An 18,912-nucleotide genomic window follows, 5' to 3' on the forward strand; every position below is an offset into this window, starting at 1 on the left:
CAGAAGCCATGTTGGCACTGCATGACTTTTCCCTCAAGCCTAATTAAACCCTTGAATACTTGATCCATTTGGGCTAATTTCTTTCAATGAGGAATGTGGCTGGTGTTCAGAAACGGCCAGTCTCCATTACATGAACTCAGGAGCTAGACAGCAGCTGGAGCGAGTGGTAGGAGGCCAGCAGACAGGGAGACAGAACAAAGCACTGAGGTAGAAAGAAGCAGAGAAGAACCATTTAGAGATCCTGAAAACTTTCCAGGTTCTTCGTGGGACTAGAAGCAAATCTATACTTGGGGTTACCAAGACGTTCCTTGTGCCCTTACGAATGACTCCTCTTTTTATGCTGATGCTAAACTGAGGTGGGGATTGTGTCCTTGCAACTAAGGGTCATAATGTTAGGGAGGGACTAGTGTTTCATACATATGTTTTTCAAGATTTATATAGTTGAGAGAAAGAGAGAGCCAGAGTAGGAGGGGCAGAGGGAGAGGGAGAGAGAATCTCAAGCCCCTGATGCGGGGTGATCCCACGACCCCAAGATCACAACCAGAACCCAAACCAAGAGTCAGACACTTAACCAACTGCGCCACCCAGCACCCCTAATGTTTTATATTTTTTCAAGACCGTAGAATACTGTTACTAGGGGCGCCTGGGTGGCACAGCGGTTAAGCGTCTGCCTTCGGCTCAGGGCGTGATCCCGACGTTACGGGATCGAGCCCCACATCAGGCTCCTCTGCTATGAGCCTGCTTCTTCCTCTCCCACTCCCCCTGCTTGTGTTCCCTCTCTCGCTAGCTGTCTCTATCTCTGTCAAATAAATAAATAAAATCTTTAAAAAAAAAAAAAAGAATACTGTTACTAATAAGTTGAGAAACAAATAGGATAAGTCAATGAAGAGTCAACATATCTTTAAAAGACTTTCAAGGTAAAGGTCTGTGATTGAGAGGCCACCTTCTAACGTTTCTCTGCCAGGGACATCCCACAGGTCTTCCAGAACTGCTTCACCACCGCGACCACTTGCAAGGCACGCTCCACTGTATCTGATAAGATATGTGTGTGCAGGGAGACTATGAGCAGTTGGAGGCAAGGCAGAGCCACAGAGCTCCTGCAAAATAATGCAAGCGATGAAGCGGGCTAGCACCAGGACACCTAAGGGGACACTGCATTTAGTGCTGAAAGGTCCATACGGGAGATGGGCATGAATGCAAGCAACTATTGCTTGGAATAGGCTAGGAACAGAATAGATGCTCAATCAACAAACAGCAAAAGAAAGACATGTCCGTTGTGTAAATAAGGTTGTTTGCAAACAAGCGTTGTCTCCATTTACTTCTCCCACACAGGGTGGTGAACCCTTTGAGGACAAGGTCTAGGACCTGGTACAGTCAGTGACTATCACAGGGTCTAGTATACGGTAGGCAGTGAGTGAATACTGAATGAGTGAATGTTAGAATTAATAGCATTTTACAAAAATGGGTCTATGATACCTTGTCTTAAACTCCTGAGGCCAGATGTTTCAGAATAAAGAACTTTTCAGATGTTAGAAAGGCACTGATGCATATTACATAACACCCTCCTGGGGTCTGGGATAGCACCTCACAGTCAAACATACTACAATGACTACACGCATAGTCATACTACATGGAATAAATTAAGTCCACAAACAGCCCCACATCAGTTCACATCAGATTTTGCTGCCTAATAAATTTTGTCACCAAACTTAACCAATAAAAAAACCCTCTAGATTTCAGAACTATAAAGATCTGCTAAAGCTGAAAACTCAAGGAACCCTAGAAAGGACCGCCAATTTTCACTACTTATTGGGAAATCACTGTTAGTGGAGCTCATAGTCTTACATGAGTTCACAGATAAGTTTAACTGCTAATTAGACTTAACTGAAGAAAATGGTAGGTTGGGGGTGCCTGGGTGGTTCAGTCGGTTAAGCCACTGTCTTCAGCTCAGGTCATGGGTCCTGGGATCCATGGAGAGTCTGCCTCTCTCTCTCCCTCTGCCCCTCCCCCTGCTTTTGCTCTCTCTCTCTCAAAATACAATAATCTTAGGAAAAAAAAAAAAAGATGGGTCAGAAGGAACTATCCAGAATAAAGCATAGAAAGTAAAAAATATTAAAATAGAGAAAATAAGACACAGATGATAGATTACGAAAGTGTCACTGGAATCCTGGAAGGAGAGGAAGTTCATAGTCTACAAGGGGACACGGATTTGTAATCAGTTAAGGTCCAAAGAGGGAATGACAAAGCATTGAAAAAACACATGGAAATCTATCTGGGAGCATGTGGAAAGGCTAAGCTCATTGTGAAGGATGGGAAGCGTGCCAAGACAGAAATTCAGGCACGGGAGCACAAGCACATAACGGCATGGCAGGGCAGCTCCTCATCTGTCCCCTGCTCCAATTTCAAGGTAAGTATACGAAACCTGACTATTTCTCAGCATTCCAGCCTTACCTATGGGGTCTAACCACATTCTTCAAGCTTTCCAATATGTGAATCACATGGAAGAAGTCAACCTTACAGCAAATGACGGTTCATACACTTGAGACACTCATCTGAGAGCCCCACATAAGAGAAAATCCACTTGAGCCGTGCCTCTCAAAGTGCGGTCTCCTAACTTGCACCAGCATCACCTGACACTTGCTGGAAATACAAACTCTTGAGCCCCACCCCAACCTACTGAATCAGAAACTCTGGAGGTGGGGCCCAGCAATCTGTTTTAATAAGCTTTCCAAAGGTTCTGACGCATGCAAAGCTTGATTAACTCCTGATCTAAAGGAAACCCTTCTTCCAGTGTGATTCTCAGATCACTTCTTAAGCATGAGAGACTGTGGACTCTGAGGGCTTCAGAGGGGAGGGGGGTGGGGGAATGGGATAGACTGGTGATGGGTAGTAAGGAGGGCACGTATTGCATGGTGCACTGGGTGTTATACACAACTAATGAATCATCGAACTGTACATCAAAAACCAGGGATGTACTATGGTGACTAACATAATAAAAATTTTATTATAAAAAAAAAAAAAAAAAGAATGTGTTACAAACTCCATCTCTTGGGAACCAGTCCAGACCCCCTGAAGCCAAGTCTGCACTGCAGTGGGGCCTGGACTCTACACATCTAACAGGCACTCCCTGTGAACCTCCTGTTTCCGGTTCCAAGTTAGATTATAAACTCCTCAAGGGCAGGAATTGTCAACTGGTTTCTAATAGCTGGGCCGCAACAGACGCTCAGCGGCTGCTTTTGAATGGTTAGCCAGCTCTGGATCAACTTGCACATCATTACAGCAACTGTCAAGGTTGCTGAGGGCCATGACTGAGAACTTCAGGGGCTATGTGCTTGTCTGACCTTGTCTTATTCCCCTTACGACAAAAATAGTTTTGCTTATTTTAAAATGGTGGTCAGCAGCTTGCTAAGAATAGCTGGATTGTTAACCGTGGAACTAAAGCTATCTTTGTTTTAAGCTATTTGGTTTTCAAGCAAAAGGACTACGGGTTGGGAGAGCAAGAGCAAGTTGAGGGCCTTCGTGCAGCACCTCAACTACCCTGAGGTGAAGTGCAGACTAACTTAAGTAAAGCTGACAGACACACCTGTTAGCCTGGGGGAATACGACCCACTCAGAAACACTTTTCCGCCAGAACAGAGATGGCTTTCAGCACCCACATCCTTTGTTTAGATTTGGAAGAAAGAGACCTTCAGAATCCAGGCTCCTTCGTTCTAGTCGAACACAGATCACCCACCAAATCAGTCCAGTTGGGGGCAAGAGCTCCTCATTTCTCAAGAAGTTAAACCTTTTCAAGTTTTATAGGCAATGGGGATTGAACTGAAATGGCTCAAGAAACACACACCAGAAATTAAATAACTGACCTCGAGGATACACATATTTTAATTAATAGTCCCATTCAGAAAAACTGTCAATTTATTTTTCTACCCAATTCAGTGTCAGTGATATACAAAAGGATATAAACAGATGACCATATTTACGGGAAGATACACAAAACAATCACCAAGGAACAAATCCAGCAAAGTGACAAAATGTTGCTTATCCACAGCCGCTCGACTGGACATGGTTTATTGTAGGCCAGTTTCCTAGTTCCCCGGGAAAGAAGCTATGTGAATTTATACCTTCCATAAGGTCCAGCAAACATTACAAGAGCTGACAGAACCATGTTTGCACTGGCAGAGAAAAGCTTTTAAAGAACACACTAATTTTCAGGCCAATGTTACAGCATCAGTGGGCTCACGGGCAGGATGTGACTGCATCAAAGGAAATGCTTCCCTCCTCTTGGCCTTCCTAAGACCCTCTTCCTTGTACACAGGAGGAGCTCTCTTTAATAACAGGTGATTGAGCAACACCCTACCCAACAGATGGTGTGCACATCATCAACACACAAGGGGGAAAGGAACCGACTCTCTTACCTACCAAATACAATCCAGATTTGGGGAGGCAGTTTCCAAATCACCACCAGGCAGACATTATGTGACCTGTATTTTGTACAGCACATTCCCTTGAAAGAAAATAGGGATGAACACCTCAGAATTGTTCACATTGCTCATCAAATATACATTTCCCCAAAGTATACAGGAAATGGCAAAACCCTAAACCTAGTGAGATATTTTATGCAAATAAGTCAAAGTTTAAAGGAAATCATCCCATTGTCACTCTCAGGAATCCACCACAATTCTTCTTTAATGGAAGGAGAAGGTTAAGAGTCCTTTTCTCCCAAAATGTCTTAGCCAAGGGCAGCACAGGGAGTGGAACAGAAAAAAGTTCAATGGCTAAAACATGGAACTCAACAGTTTTCAGTCAACCTAGCCACAATCTTCTGGTCAACTCCAAGAAACTACCACATTCAAAATTCAACATTCATATTCACAAAAGAGAGCACTCCACTTTAGATAAGGAAAGAAAGAAAAGAAAGAAAAGAAAGAAAAGAAAGAAAGAAAGAAAGAAAGAAAGAGGAAAGGAAGGAGGAGAAAGAAAAAGAAAGAGGAAAGGGAAGGAAGAGAAAGAAAGAAAAGGAAATAAAGAAAAGGAAGGAAGAGAAAGGAAAAGAAAAAAGAAAGAAAGAAAAGACAAGAAAGAGGAAAGGAGAAAGAAAAGAAAAAAGAAAAGGGAAAGAAAGAAAGAAAGAAAGAAAGAAAGAAAGAAAGAAAAAAAGGGAGCGAGGGAGAGAGAGCAAGCAAGCAAGCAAGCAAGCAAAGCAGCAGCAGTTAGCCTAAATACTCCAAACGCTCGACAACTGGGGAACTGTCTCCTACAGACACTCTCAAGGCCAGCAGGATTCATTTATAATTTGGCATGTGCTGGCTGAAGGGGCAACAAACAAAAGGAAAAAAGAATGCATCGAGTAATCAGACAAATGGTAGACATACATACCACATTAAAGATTCATGTACAATATTGTGCTGACTTTAAAGAAGAAACTGGGAGAGAGTAGAGGGAACAGATAATAGGAAAAGAATTACAAAGGAGCATTTCAGCCCAGTGCCAGTCCAGTGAATACCTACCAGTGGGACTTCCAATCTTTCATCTCCAAAGAAGTTGATCTAATAAATTGTAAAATTACCTCGCTCACTGTGGGGACATACAACATACTCCCAAGTACAATAAGCCCTCCGACATTTTGGCTTCGCTTGCTATTTGATGACTAAGTTGTTTCTGGTTGTAAAGATTTTCCTAATATATTTTTATTAGCCAGTTAACACAGCAAAGGCTGCTCCCTCTGTGAGGCCAAACAAGCTTCACCAAATAATTTGATCTAATGAAGATGAAGGGTGGGAGGTGCGGGGGATGGAGAGGAAAAAGGGAAAGTTTCCTGGTTTTTGTTGCAAAACTTCTCTCACTTGAAAACCTCTGCAATCACTTAATGTTTTGTTCCGAAAAAGAAAGCAAAACTAGTTGGGAAAATACCCATATACTTATTGTTTACTAGCATGATACAAAACAAATTCATAGTTGTCAGTCAATCGTCTTTTGAAAACCAAATGTGAATGTTTAATCTTGTAACTGAAGAACTGAATTTTTCCACATTCCTTTATATAGAGTTAGCATCTGTAAATTGAGATCTTTTTTGGACAATCATGCAAATTTAATTTGTCCCTGGAAAGAAAAACACAACCTACCAGATTAACAAAATATGTCCTTTAAACAATTTTTCTGTGAATTTTTCTGCACTGTTACCACTTTTATCTTTTAGTAAACAGAAACTACTCTTAAAAGGCTTATGGATTTCCAGTGTACAGAGAGTTAAACTCTCAGCACAATTAGGAAGATCAAATCAAGTCAACCTATCTTACCTTCTGAACTGGCTCTACTCAGCTCAAAAGTAAATTCTAAAAATTTTCCAGCTGTTATTATTAAGCTATAGAAGCTAGAGACATTTTTACTGCCATAGAGGCTTCTGTAAAATTGAATAAAGATTTTATTATACTGTCACACACACAAAAAGCAATCGGTACAGAAAAGGCAGTTTTCGGTTATTCTGTTGAGAATTTCTTTCCATGATTTCTCCCATTAAAGTATAGTTTTCAAAGCAACCACCACGACAAAGGAAGCATCTAATTAGTCCATTTTCTTCTGATCCAAGAATGCTGAACATTTACTGTCCCATCTGTAGCTGTATCAGCAGTGTAATGAACACAGTTTATATTACTGAGCTATTCTTTGAACTCCAAGAACTGTTGAAGTCTCTTCTGATGTTCTGCAGATGCTTGCACAGCACTAAATGAAACATAAATTCAAAGCATAAGCTTTATTTTACATTAAGCATATTAAGTGAACCACAGAGCACAGAGTCAATATTTTTCAAAACAATTAAAAACAAATAGAAATGTTCACTTATTTAGTACTTCTGAGAAAGCTGGATGAAAACCCTCCTTAATCTATTGAGGAGGAGGGCTTGCATTCAGTAACGGCGCGCCTCCACCTTCTCAAAGACCAGAGCAAATGAAGACTGACAAGTGAGAGCATCGATTTTAACCTGCTCTGCTGTGGAACCTGCTGTGCACAGTTCCAGGCCTTGCAGTAGATTTTCTGGATTTTATTATTTTATTTAAACCAGATTCCAACATTATCTTTGAGTTGTGGAGTATTTGAATTGCCTTTAATATAAAATCCTTTAAACTAAAATGTTTGGTTAAAACACAATAGACTCCACTAATCGTTTTCAAAGGTAACAGCTTGGCGGTTTAGATTTAGTTTTCCCTTTGAACATAAGTCATGTCTTGGATGGGGAAATGGAGTTCTCTCCCCACCCCCGCCCCCACTAAAATACATTACCTTGATAAAATTAGGGCAAACATACACTGAAACTAATACAAAACTTCCTTTTAAACTTTTGGGCAAAAACCAAATACAATTAAAGATTTTGGTTTTCTAGCTGTTGAAGATGTTATTATCAAATGATAAAATTCCAGGTTACAGAAAGTTGCCACTTTTTAAAGTACCAAAAAAGTCTTATTATACTAATTTCACTACAAATCATCCCAAATTGCCTCATAAATACACATCTCTGCTAGCTTAAACCTCGCAGCTGCCTCCAATTGAACCATTTCAAGTACTTTACTGTGTGGACTCCCTCTGGGTGCTAGTGAGGCCGGATGACACACCTTTTCCACAGGAGGGTAAACAAAGGTCAACAGACCTTTGTGAAAAGGTCAAAGGTTAGGGGAGACAACACAGCCTACTGGTTAAGAGTATAGACACCAGTGGACAGACTCTGGGGTCAGAAAGACTGGAGTCTGAATTCTGGTTCTGCATAATCATGGGCAAGTTAAATCATTAGGTAACTTGACCACAACCACAGACAGTTAATGACATAACTAGACATAAATCCAAATGTTTTAACTCCAAATCTTCCTTCCCACACCATTCTGTCCTAGACATACAAAATAGTCTCTACTGACCTCATATTTAAAACATGGCTCTTCCCAGAGAAAAGAAACTAAGGCAGAATTTCATTCTAATTTTTTTTATCAGTCATCTATCCCCCTTTCTTATCTAAAACTCTGTGTCCCCCTTTCTCCCTGTTTTCACTCTATCATCAATACTCCACATCCATCGAGCATCCTCCACGGCACCTTACATCTTAGAGGCAGTCCAGTGCACAGGGAGAAAAGGTGGCATTTTGAAGAGTAGGAAGACCTGATTTCAGGTTCGTGTTCCAACTAGATTGTGCTGTTAGGCAAGTTCTTAACCTCCTTGAGCCTCAGTTCCCACATCTGTGCAGTTATGATAACCTCTACACTTCACAGACTCTTTGAGAAAAGGAAATGAAAAAAACATGTATACAGGGCTAAGTGTATTGTCTAGAACCGTGCTGTCCCAATAAACTTTCTGCAATGACAAAAATGTTTTAGACCTAAGCTGTCTAATATGGCAGCCACTAGCCACATGTAGTTATTGAGGACTTAAAATGTGGCCAGTGTGACTGACAAACTGAATTTTTAGTTAACTTACATTTAAACAGCCATATGCAGCTATCATACTGGAGAGCACAGATCTAGAAGGCACTCGATAAACAGGTTTGTTTGTTTTTAAACAAGTGAATAAGCCTCTTACAGCTCTTTACATTCCCACACAGAACCGAGTGTTCCATAAAAACCTATTACTGCTGTGTAGTACGGAAGTAAAAGAAAATATACTGCTGTTTCTAAAAGCAGGCAGTATGAGGAAGTTCTGAACTATTTATTGATAGTTCTGCATACAGAAAAAGCAATCTCTTGTGTCTTCTAAAGTTCATTTATAATTGTGATAAACACAGTTAATAAAATTGTATCCCTTATCCTGCCTAACCAGATTGTTTCATGAGAAGAAAGCAGTAAACATCAATGAAACTAAATATAAACAGGTCTGGCATTTGTGGTTTTCTCTCTGGTTCCATTTCTGAAGGTGTTATGATCTGTCCCTGTTTTTCCAGCATGATTCACAAAGCACCAAGGACTCGTTTACAGAACACTCTGTTCACCCCAAGTCTTAGTTAGCTGACCAAGATGTAATATCAGAATTATTTTTAATATGCTTTTCTGAAAAGGTACTCCATTTTTCACCTTTTTCTCTCAGAAGGATGTTTTGATAATTTTTAAAAATTATATATATATATCATATATATATATATATAATATATATATATATGAAGTTACATTTACTGCTTTTATAATCTTCTATCCTCTTTTTTTGGCTGTAGGAAAGAAGGCCCTAAAGCTTATATGATAGGCCCAATTTTAAAATATAAATATTAAGTCTAAATCCAAGCTGTTAATTCCCAGCAGGAACCGTGAAAGTCCCACAAGAACATGTTCAACACGTGAGCCTTTATAATTCTCATACCTATTTCCCAAGGGAACTCCTGAAAGTGGATTCTTATCATGGATTAAAACAGGTAAACTTACTTCAGATGTTCACCAAATGTAGTAGTTATTCTATAGATGGCAGTTTTTAGTGATGCTCTAAATGCAAATCTTAACGTCTTATAGGAAGCATCCACAAGGCTTCCTGAAATCCGAGGTGGTTTACTGGAAGCATGAGGAAGTTTGAAGTACTTGTCGACTGCCTAGATCAAGAAAGCAAGCAAACAGTTCAGAATACCAAGAAAGCCACTATTAGTCCAAAGGATTAAGGAGATTTTACTGCAAACAGATTGGTAAGATACACACACATCTACAGACATACTAGACAACACTTATTTTGGATCACAATCAGAACAGTTTGCGGAGGGGGAAAGAACAGTCGGAGAAACAACGCAGTAGAGGCTCAGCCCCTACAGCAGTTAGCAGGGAAAAGTCCAGACCTGTCAGCAGTTAGCAGGGAAAAGTCCAGACCTGTCCGCTAAGAAGGAGCTATACTCCAATGGCCCTGAAAATGCAAAGCTGGGAAGTGAAACACAGATATCTGACTCTGCTTATGGTGTGTGACAGCTAAGAGTACTTTTATGATAAATTTCAGCAAAAAGAGAGACAAGACCAAAACTCTATACGTAAATAAAGTTATTTACTAAACTAGCTTATTTCCTTTTCATTTCTAGATGATATAAAGCATCTGTGAGCAAGAATAGGTGGAGAGAACTGACTCTATTTATACCTGATAAAGAGATTTAAGTATCTCTTTTAAAGGTCCAAGGTAAACAATATAATTTTTCAATTATAGAACTACATTAAGAAAAGGGAAAACTGACTTATTTCACTTAGCATAATCTCATTTATGGAACATAAGAAATAGGAACATCGGTAGGAGAAGGAAGGGAAGAATGAAGGGGGGGTAAACAGAAGGGGGAATGAACCGTGAGAGACTATGGACTCTGGGAAACAAACTGAGGGCTTCAGAGGGGAGGGGGTGGGGGATTGGGATAGGCCGGTGATGGGTAGTAAGGAGGGCACATATTGCATTGTGCAGTGGGTGTTATATGCAAATAATGAATCATGGAACACTACAACAAAAACTAGGGATGTACTGTATGATGACTAATATAACAAAATAAAAATTATAAAAAAAAAGAAAAGGGAAAACAGAAGATACACAAGTATAAGTGGATTAATCTACTATAGCAAGATCATGTCTACAGTGACAAGAAATAATAGTATAACAGCCTATTCTTTAGTTATGGATGTAACCACCAAAAGAACTAAAAACAGTTAAAATGATTTCTGCCATCAAGTTTTTAATTCAAGAAATCTTTTATATCATCTGAGTGATCCTTTTTATTTTAGCACCCTACTTTTGTTTCAAGGATGCAATATCTTCTCCTATTTCTGAGGATTTTCATGATTTTTGTTTTGGTTTTTTTGTTTTTATAGTTTCTTCTTTCCCTTCCTTTGCTTCTTTGTTCTCTATCTTCTGCATTAGAGACTTTGCACAGAAATCTAGTGATCCCGGGCTCGTGACTGAGGGTGAGACCTCCTAAAACAGTGGACCGAAAGCTGAGTACACAGAGACTACTGACAACAGGCTTCAGAATAGGTGATCTGCATGGGTTTTTTTAGGGTGGGTGCCCAACTCAGTACCTTTTTCTTCTTGGATTTGTCAGAGTTCCCAGAGAAGAGTTTTCCAGTACCCTGTCTGGAAGGCATGTGCTCAGGCGAGTACACCCCTATGCTTTTCAGACAGAACCCACACCTGCGTCTGTTGTATCTACTCACAACTCTGCCAGCCCAGAGACCCCGGTGTCCTACCCTTTCTGAAGGATAAACCTCAACTGCTGGAGGGAGGAGCACCAGCAGCAGAGACTCTAGGGATCTAACTGATTTTCAAACAGCTCTCACCCATCCTTATTTTTGTACCTGTCCCTTCACCCTTGGTTCCAGAGATACTTGGTGCCTGTCCCACTACTGACTTCAGATTTGCCTCTGGGATCTGCTAAGTTAGTTATCTCGACCATCTGCTCTCCAGCTTTGAAGACTCTGTTGCTGTTGTCTCCGCTCCTGTTTATGGATTTATGTCTTTTTAAAAGTCCTTTTACTGTAGTTGAGCAGAGTTTGGGGGAAGGAACAAGATTTAATGCGTGTGTTCAGTTTGCCATGACAAGTTCAAGTCCAATCGTTTATTCTTTCAACAGTAACTTATAAGAGTGTTTTCTAAGACTGGGACATATTTGAGATAATTTTAGGCAGTATGGGAGGTGCCAATCAGTGACAAACTTAAGCAACATTAGATAACACTGAATCGTAAGGGATAGAGTTATTTCCTTTTCAATTTTCTTGCAAACTTTCTGACTAACCTTCATCAGACAAGGAAAAACCGTCATCATTTACCACCTGGGTCCAATAGACCCTTTTCATAATTTAAAGTCATGTTATAAAAAATCTATAGAAGAATGATACCATCAAAATGCAGTATTTTAAAAACTTTTAACAGCTCATAATTTTGTTGAAGAGAGATCAGCCATTTTCCTTGCACTGTAACTGGAAAACATTTTCATTCTTAGGTTTATAAAGAAAAACTCAAATGACCAATCCAGTGAGTTTTTTCATTTCAACATCGTCTATTTCCTTCTGATTACCTTTGTATATGCCTTTGTCTACCTTCGGCACTTATCCACTTATGAACCATATAAAGTAAATGTTGGTATATAAGTATCATAGAAAATGAAAGAATACTGTCACATATACTTTCAACAAAATGGGATGATTCACGGGTTCTTATTATAAAATATTGTGAGACAAGTCTCCTCTTGAATGACTTACTGAGTGAGAATATCACATATATTTCCTTTTTCTCCTTAAAAATACATTGTTCAGTCATTGATTCTTGAGTTTGAGAAAATATACCTAGAGTATTATCATCTGAAGATTCAGTCTGAAATTCCTCTTATGTGATCATCATTAAAGTCTAGAGCAGTGCTACCCAATAAGGCAGCCACTGCGATACATGTAGCTACTAAGCGCTTGAAATGCGGCAGCTCTCAACTGAGATATGCTGTGAGTGAAAAATACTTCTCAGACCTTGAAGACTTAGTGTGAAAAAATACGTAGACTATCTCATTTGTAACTGTGTATTGATTACATGACAAAATTATAATATTGTAGATTTACTGAGTTAAATAAATCATTAAAATTACCTCACCTGTATTTTTTAAATATAACTCCTAGAAAATGTAAGGTTAGTATTGCATTATACTTTGATTTGACAGAGCTGTCTAGAGTGCTGTCTATTTGCATTCATGTTCTGATTTATTTAAATAATTATTGAACATACTGGCAATTTTCTTCTCATTACCAGAGTGAACAAAAAATTTTAAAATTCTGAATCAGCAACCATATTCAATGAAAGCTTAAGAAAAAGAAAAAAAAAAGACTATAAAAATGTGGATCCAGATTGCTTATAGGCCTTTTCTTGAAAGATAACTTGATACTACATAATTCTACCATTCTCCTGTTTTCTCATTGGTCTTTCTACCACAGTTGGGAATAACTGATGAGTAATGATGAAATAATTCCTAGGATGATCAGAGAGCAAACTGCTCCAAGATATTGGAAATGGAAAATCACTAAGATTCCAAAATACATCTTAGATTTTAAAAGGGTCCTAAGGGTAAATGCAAAATAATGCATTTTACTGAATTGTTTCTTCTCTTTGTTCTTCAAAAGACCTCTTAGAATAAAAGTCATAAAATATCAGCTCCTACAAATAAGTTAGAACAGCTCAAACAAGAAATGCAAAAAATAAGTAAGGAACAACAGACCCTAAGGATATAGAGTTAAATGAGGGAGGAAAAGTCTGAGTTTGGAGCTAATTATGTCCACAACACATCTTTCATCCTCATTAATCTCCTTTTATGACAAAGGATAAACAGGTTTCAGGTTCAGGGACTTCAGCAAACAACAGTATCTACTAGCTAGAGCATTTAATTATTGTCTTTTCTCACTTTAATTGTCTTATCCTTAATGCTGAAATCCAAAAAAGCCCTGAAAACAAAAAGTTTTGGAACTCCGTTGGTGGCAAAAGCTGACCAGACCTCACCTGGCAGTAAAGCCTGACCCAAGCTGACACAAGCTATTCACAATCTTGATTTCACTTAATAGGAATACTCAGATATTTCACTGGAGAAAGTATTAATGAATCTGATTAAGTGGATTCTACCTCAGATTCCAATAGGAGTATTATGTAATATATGATATATATATATATACACACACAATGTTATATTCTTAAAATTGCAAAAGGTCTGCATTTGGAAACATATCCTAGGGTTTGAGATAAGGAACTACACCTATATTCTATTTGTAGCAACTCAAGCTAGTTTTCCTTTTACAAAAGTGATATAAAATTTCCTTTTAAGTAAATTTAAGTTAAAAATGAATGACTTAAAATACTAAGAAAATAATAGTTCAGGTGGCATATGACTAAAATTATGATAATAACATATGGTAATAAACAGTTACACCAAAAACCATGAAAGTCGTACATGAATAACTTAAATCTAGGAAACACCAGTGTATAATATTCAATGGTGTGCCCCATGGTCAGAACTGAAGTACTTAATCAGCTGTGAGATTAACTGAGTATCTTTGAGCACTCGTTTTATGCACTACACGTTTCCTGGCCTGAAGACTCAGATCACACAACTGGGATCTCAAATACCTCGTTAAGAATTGTCCCAAACAATGAAATGGGTAAGTGGTGAGTACAGTATATCACTGAACAATATATTCTTTAGGAAAAGTTAAAAATTCCAAGAAGGCTTACCTAAGCCCTTATAGAAGCCTAAAGAAGAGCTATCCTATGAAAATAGGCACTTTGGGCCCACTTGGATTTATATGCAGTAGTATATACACAAAAGCCAAGTGAAGGGGCGCCTGGGTGGCACAGTGGTTGGGCGTCTGCCTTCGGCTCAGGGCGTGATCCCGGCGTTATGGGATCGAGCCCCACATCAGGCTCTTCTGCTGTGAGCCTGCTTCTTCCTCTCCCACTCCCCCTGCTTGTGTTTCCTCTCTCGCTGGCTGTCTCTATCTCTGTTGAATAAATAAATAAAATCTTTAAAAAAAAAAAAAAAAAAAGCCAAGTGAAGAGAAAACTCCAGTCGCTCTCCTGTGAGTATTTATCTCTCAGTGTCATTAACAAATGTCCACTGTGCAGAGCCTTCAAAGTCGCTGGTCTGAAGGATGCTACTTATAACCTACTTAAAGTTAAAACAAAGGTTTATTCCACTAAAGCTAGAATCCCAAACAAATGGTAAGGATAACAGCTTTGTTATGGAATTTGTTAATGGAAATCATGACTACAGAGCAGAGTTTCTCAATCTCAGTACTACTGACATTTTGGACCGGGTGATCCTCTGTTGTGGCGGCTGCCCTGCGCATTACGGGCCGTTTAGCAGCATCTCCACGCAACCAATGCCAGTAGCCCTCCCCTCTCTCTGTGCCCATCACAATGTCTCCAGACATTGCCCAAAGTCTCCTGGGGAGCAAAATTGCCCCTGGCGAGAACCACAGCTACAAAATAATAAAAATATCAGATTATGCTGACAGCTAAATTTACTGATTGCGATTAATGTATGCCAGAAACTGACTTAACTGCTTTATGTATGTTATCTCATTTAAATAAAAGAATTTGCTAACAAAGCCACCATGCTAACATCACAACCATTTCATTTAACGAGATGTTTTTATAATAATAGTACCTGCTATTTATTGCATACCTGTTTTATGGTCTCTGATCATCCTACATTTCTGTACATTGTGGTACTTACTACAATTGGAGTTAATTATTTGTATTCATAAATTATCTGTTTTATATGCTGTAAGCTCCTAAAGGGCAGGAACCGTCTGTCTTTTTCTATTCTCTATCTTAGTACATGGTAACTGTTTGATAATTGCCAGGCAGTTGATAACTTGGCTGGACACCACTCCAGCTTTTTACAGATTTTATCTCTAACCTTCATAACCCTGCAAGGTACTATATTTTAAAGATGAAGATACTAATCTGAAAGACATTTAATACGTTACCCTTGGTCACTAAGAAAGTACTGGAGGCTGGACTTGAACTGGCCATCTGCCTGACACTGTGTCTCTTGGAATGCTTGCTTACAGTATTTTTTTAATTTAAATTTAAATTTGTTAGTTAACATACAGTGCAATATTGATTTCTAGGAGTAGAATTCAGTGGTTCATCACTTACATACAATACCCAGTGCTCAAATTTGCTTACAGTATTGATAGCAAAACTTTTTTTTAATCTTTAAAGACCTTTTCTCCTGTACACTAGAAGAATACTGTCATACAACATGGTAACAATAACAAAGTAATAAAAGCTTACACCTGCTGGACACTTACTATGGGACAGGCACCTTGTGCGCTTTACAGAGATGATCTCATTCAGAATTCACATCCCTATGAGGTAAGTACTGTTATCATTCCCTCCATTTTCCAGATACAGATGCTGATATTTTAAGATTACTATATTAATTGGTTATATAACACACTCCCCCCCCCAATTTTATAATTTCTGAATTGGAGATGTATCTTCTAATTAATGATATCCTAGATGCGATGAATATGATAAACGTATTTCCAAGACTGCATGGCTAGAAAGTAGTAGGAGCCAGGATTTAGACACAGGTAAAACTGACTCTAGCTCTCACATTTTGGTCCTTCTGACATACTGCCATTCTATCTTATGAAAGGAGGTTAAGAAATGCATACCCTTCTAAGCCTTCACAGAGGCAAAGGACTTGGGGTCTGAAAGTCTAGTTTTCAAATCTGCCTCGACCCTTTACTGAGCATGATCCTGAATAAGTCATACCAATAGATACAGACACAATCCTGTACAATAGGCCTTATTCTAACCTTACAGAGTTGTTAACAAATTAAAGAAAAATCATTTCTTTTGGAGTACTACACAAACGTTGGGTAAAGCAGCACAGAAGTCTAGAAGAACAAAGAACAAACTGTGACTTATATAAAAGAATATTGGTCAAGGATCTCTGAGCCTTCAAACCCACAGTTCTACACTGCTAATGCCCTGCAAACAGCTTGGGCTTAAGTCCCAGCTCTGCCACCTATGAGACTTGCGTGTGAGACCTGAGGTAAGTCACCACACTCCCAAGCCTCCCTCATCTGTAAAATAGGCCTAAAATACCTGCATCCTACTTCCTTCACAAATATTTATGAGGATCAAAAAAAATAACGATATGAATGAAATTGTATGGCGGTTGTCTTTCTCTAACATTTCACTTAGGATTATACTCTCTAGGTCTATCCATGTTGTTGCAAATGACAAGATCTCATTCTTTTTATGGCTGAGTGATATTCCAGTGTGTGTGTGTGCATGCGTGTTCCCCCATCTTCTTTATCCGTTCATCTATGGATGGACACTTGGGTTGCTTCCATATTCTGGCTGTCGTAAACAATGCTACAATAAACATAGGGGTGCATATATCTTTTCAAATTAGTGTTTTCATTTTCTTTGAGTGAAACCCAGTAGTGGAATTACTGGGTCATATGGTAATTCTATTTTTAATGTTTTGAGGAACCTCCATACAGTTTTCCAGAGCAGCTGTACCAGTTTTCATTACACCAACAGTGCACGAGGGTTCCTTTTTCTCCACATCCTTGCTAACACTTACTACTTCTTGTGTTTTTGATTTTAGCCATTCTGACAGGAATAAGGTTAGATCTGAGAAACAAAACAAAAAAGGGGTGCCTGGGGGGCTCAGTTGGTTAAGCATCTGCCTTCAGCTCAGGTGCTGGGATCAAGTCCTGCATCAAGCTCCCTGCTCCGTGGGGAGTCTGCTTCTCTCTGAGCCTTTGCCCCTCCCCCTGCTCATGCTCTCTCTCATTTTCTAACAAATAAGTAAAATCTTAAAAAAAAAAAGAAACAAAAAAAACCCAAAGAGACAAACAAAAAACCCAGACTCTTAACTATGGAGAACAAACTGCTGGTTGCCAGAGGGGAGGTTGGTGGGGAAATAGGTGAAATAGACGAAGGGAATGAAGAGTATACGAACTGTATAAGCACTGAGCAATGTATAGAACTTTTGGATCGTTATATTGTAAACCTTAAACTAATGACAGAGTATGTTAATTATACTTGAATTTAAAAAGTTTCATAAAATTAAAAACCCCAGAATCTGGTATTTAGAGAATTTAAAAGTAAGTCTTCCCAGTTGAAAAAATAAAACACGAGAAGTCGCTCCGTAGACTACAAAGTACTGTCCTGTTCTTATTTATTGTAAACTACACTGCCAGCATGATGAAAAACAAACTATGCTATATATGCCCAAATCCTGGGATACCCACTATGTGGCTAGGCACGGAGACTATTAGGCGATGGGTTTCCTCTTTAGAGAAAGGCCGCTGGGATAAGAGTACAAATAATAAAACCATTCACGTGTACACACATCTTAAAAAACATACATGAGAAAGTGAGCACAGGAAGAATTCAAAGGGGAAAAAACAAAAATCACTGGTTTTGATGTGTAAGACTTTCTAAGAGGTAAAATAAATTGAGAGTTGAAGAAAGGAATGGCAAAGCATGTTTTCTTTTCAATCTTACGCTGCTTCCCAAGACCCAAAGATGCACCAACTGTCCTCCTTTAAACCGACTTCAACACCATTCCTCCGGAAAACCTACTGCGCAGCCCCGCTCCCACCTCGAGATGCTTCTGGCACCCAGCATTCCTATCTCTCATCTGACTTGAAGTTACAGTGATGAGGCACCCAACATTCAAAGGCAGCCTATTCAAAGGCAAGAAAGAGGTTTTATTTTTCTGTCTTTACATCTAGGACTAAAAAGACCTGCTACTTTAAAAACTGTGCACCCAGTCTGGGAGCAGGGGTCCACCAGCCTCAGCTCTATCTTCTTGAGCCTCTGGCCAATAGGTAACATTTATCTGCATGGATAATTTAACTACAGGTCACTTTTAGTAGCTACAAATTGTGTAAGGATCCAAATTTATATCACTGAACAGAATCCTAATAGCTTAAATAATCTGATTAATACCAGAGGTTTAGTAACTTCCATTTTGTTTCTATAAAATTATTATTTACAAAGTAATCAGAAGTTTCTCTTCCTGATCTCTCTTAGACTGTAATTTCCCAAGGGTGAGAACAGCACCATATTTAACTTCTAACATATGCTTTGTCACTCAATAAATGTGATCTATAAGAAACAAACGAAAAACCTGGGAGGGAGGGAAAGACACCACCTCTCCCAAACTCAAATACTGCCTACCTCTTGCAGCGTCAACAAGGTATTAAGAATAGCTGGTAGTGTAGTCTGGACAACTCCAAATCTATCTTCGGTAAATGATGCTGCTACTAAATGAGACAGACCTCAAAAGGAAAAGAAAAAAAAAATTAAAAGGAAATCCAAATTAGGCAAATCTATTTGCAATACACCTACTGGGTAATGATTAATATCCTGAATATATAAAGAACTTAAAATAGAGGAAGGGGGTGGTGCAATAGAAAAATGGGCGAAAGA

General features: G+C 38.9%; 1 protein-coding gene across 1 annotated transcript in view; it reads right to left on the reverse strand.

Moving 5' to 3' along the window:
• Window positions 1-6,400: 6,400 nt before the first annotated feature.
• The window catches only part of NDC1 (NDC1 transmembrane nucleoporin), a 42,670-nt gene continuing 30,158 nt past the window's right edge, over window positions 6,401-18,912 (reverse strand). The window contains exons 16-18 of the mRNA XM_034652954.1: window positions 18,661-18,761; window positions 9,387-9,547; window positions 6,401-6,717 (exon numbers count right to left, since the gene is read on the reverse strand). Coding sequence (XP_034508845.1) covers window positions 6,654-6,717; window positions 9,387-9,547; window positions 18,661-18,761 — 326 coding nt within the window. The 3' untranslated portion in view covers window positions 6,401-6,653. The remainder of the gene's footprint in view (window positions 6,718-9,386; window positions 9,548-18,660; window positions 18,762-18,912) is intronic.

The sequence above is a fragment of the Ailuropoda melanoleuca genome, chromosome 2 (assembly GCF_002007445.2).
Source record: "Ailuropoda melanoleuca isolate Jingjing chromosome 2, ASM200744v2, whole genome shotgun sequence".
In the NCBI taxonomy this organism is placed as follows: Eukaryota; Metazoa; Chordata; class Mammalia; order Carnivora; family Ursidae; genus Ailuropoda; species Ailuropoda melanoleuca.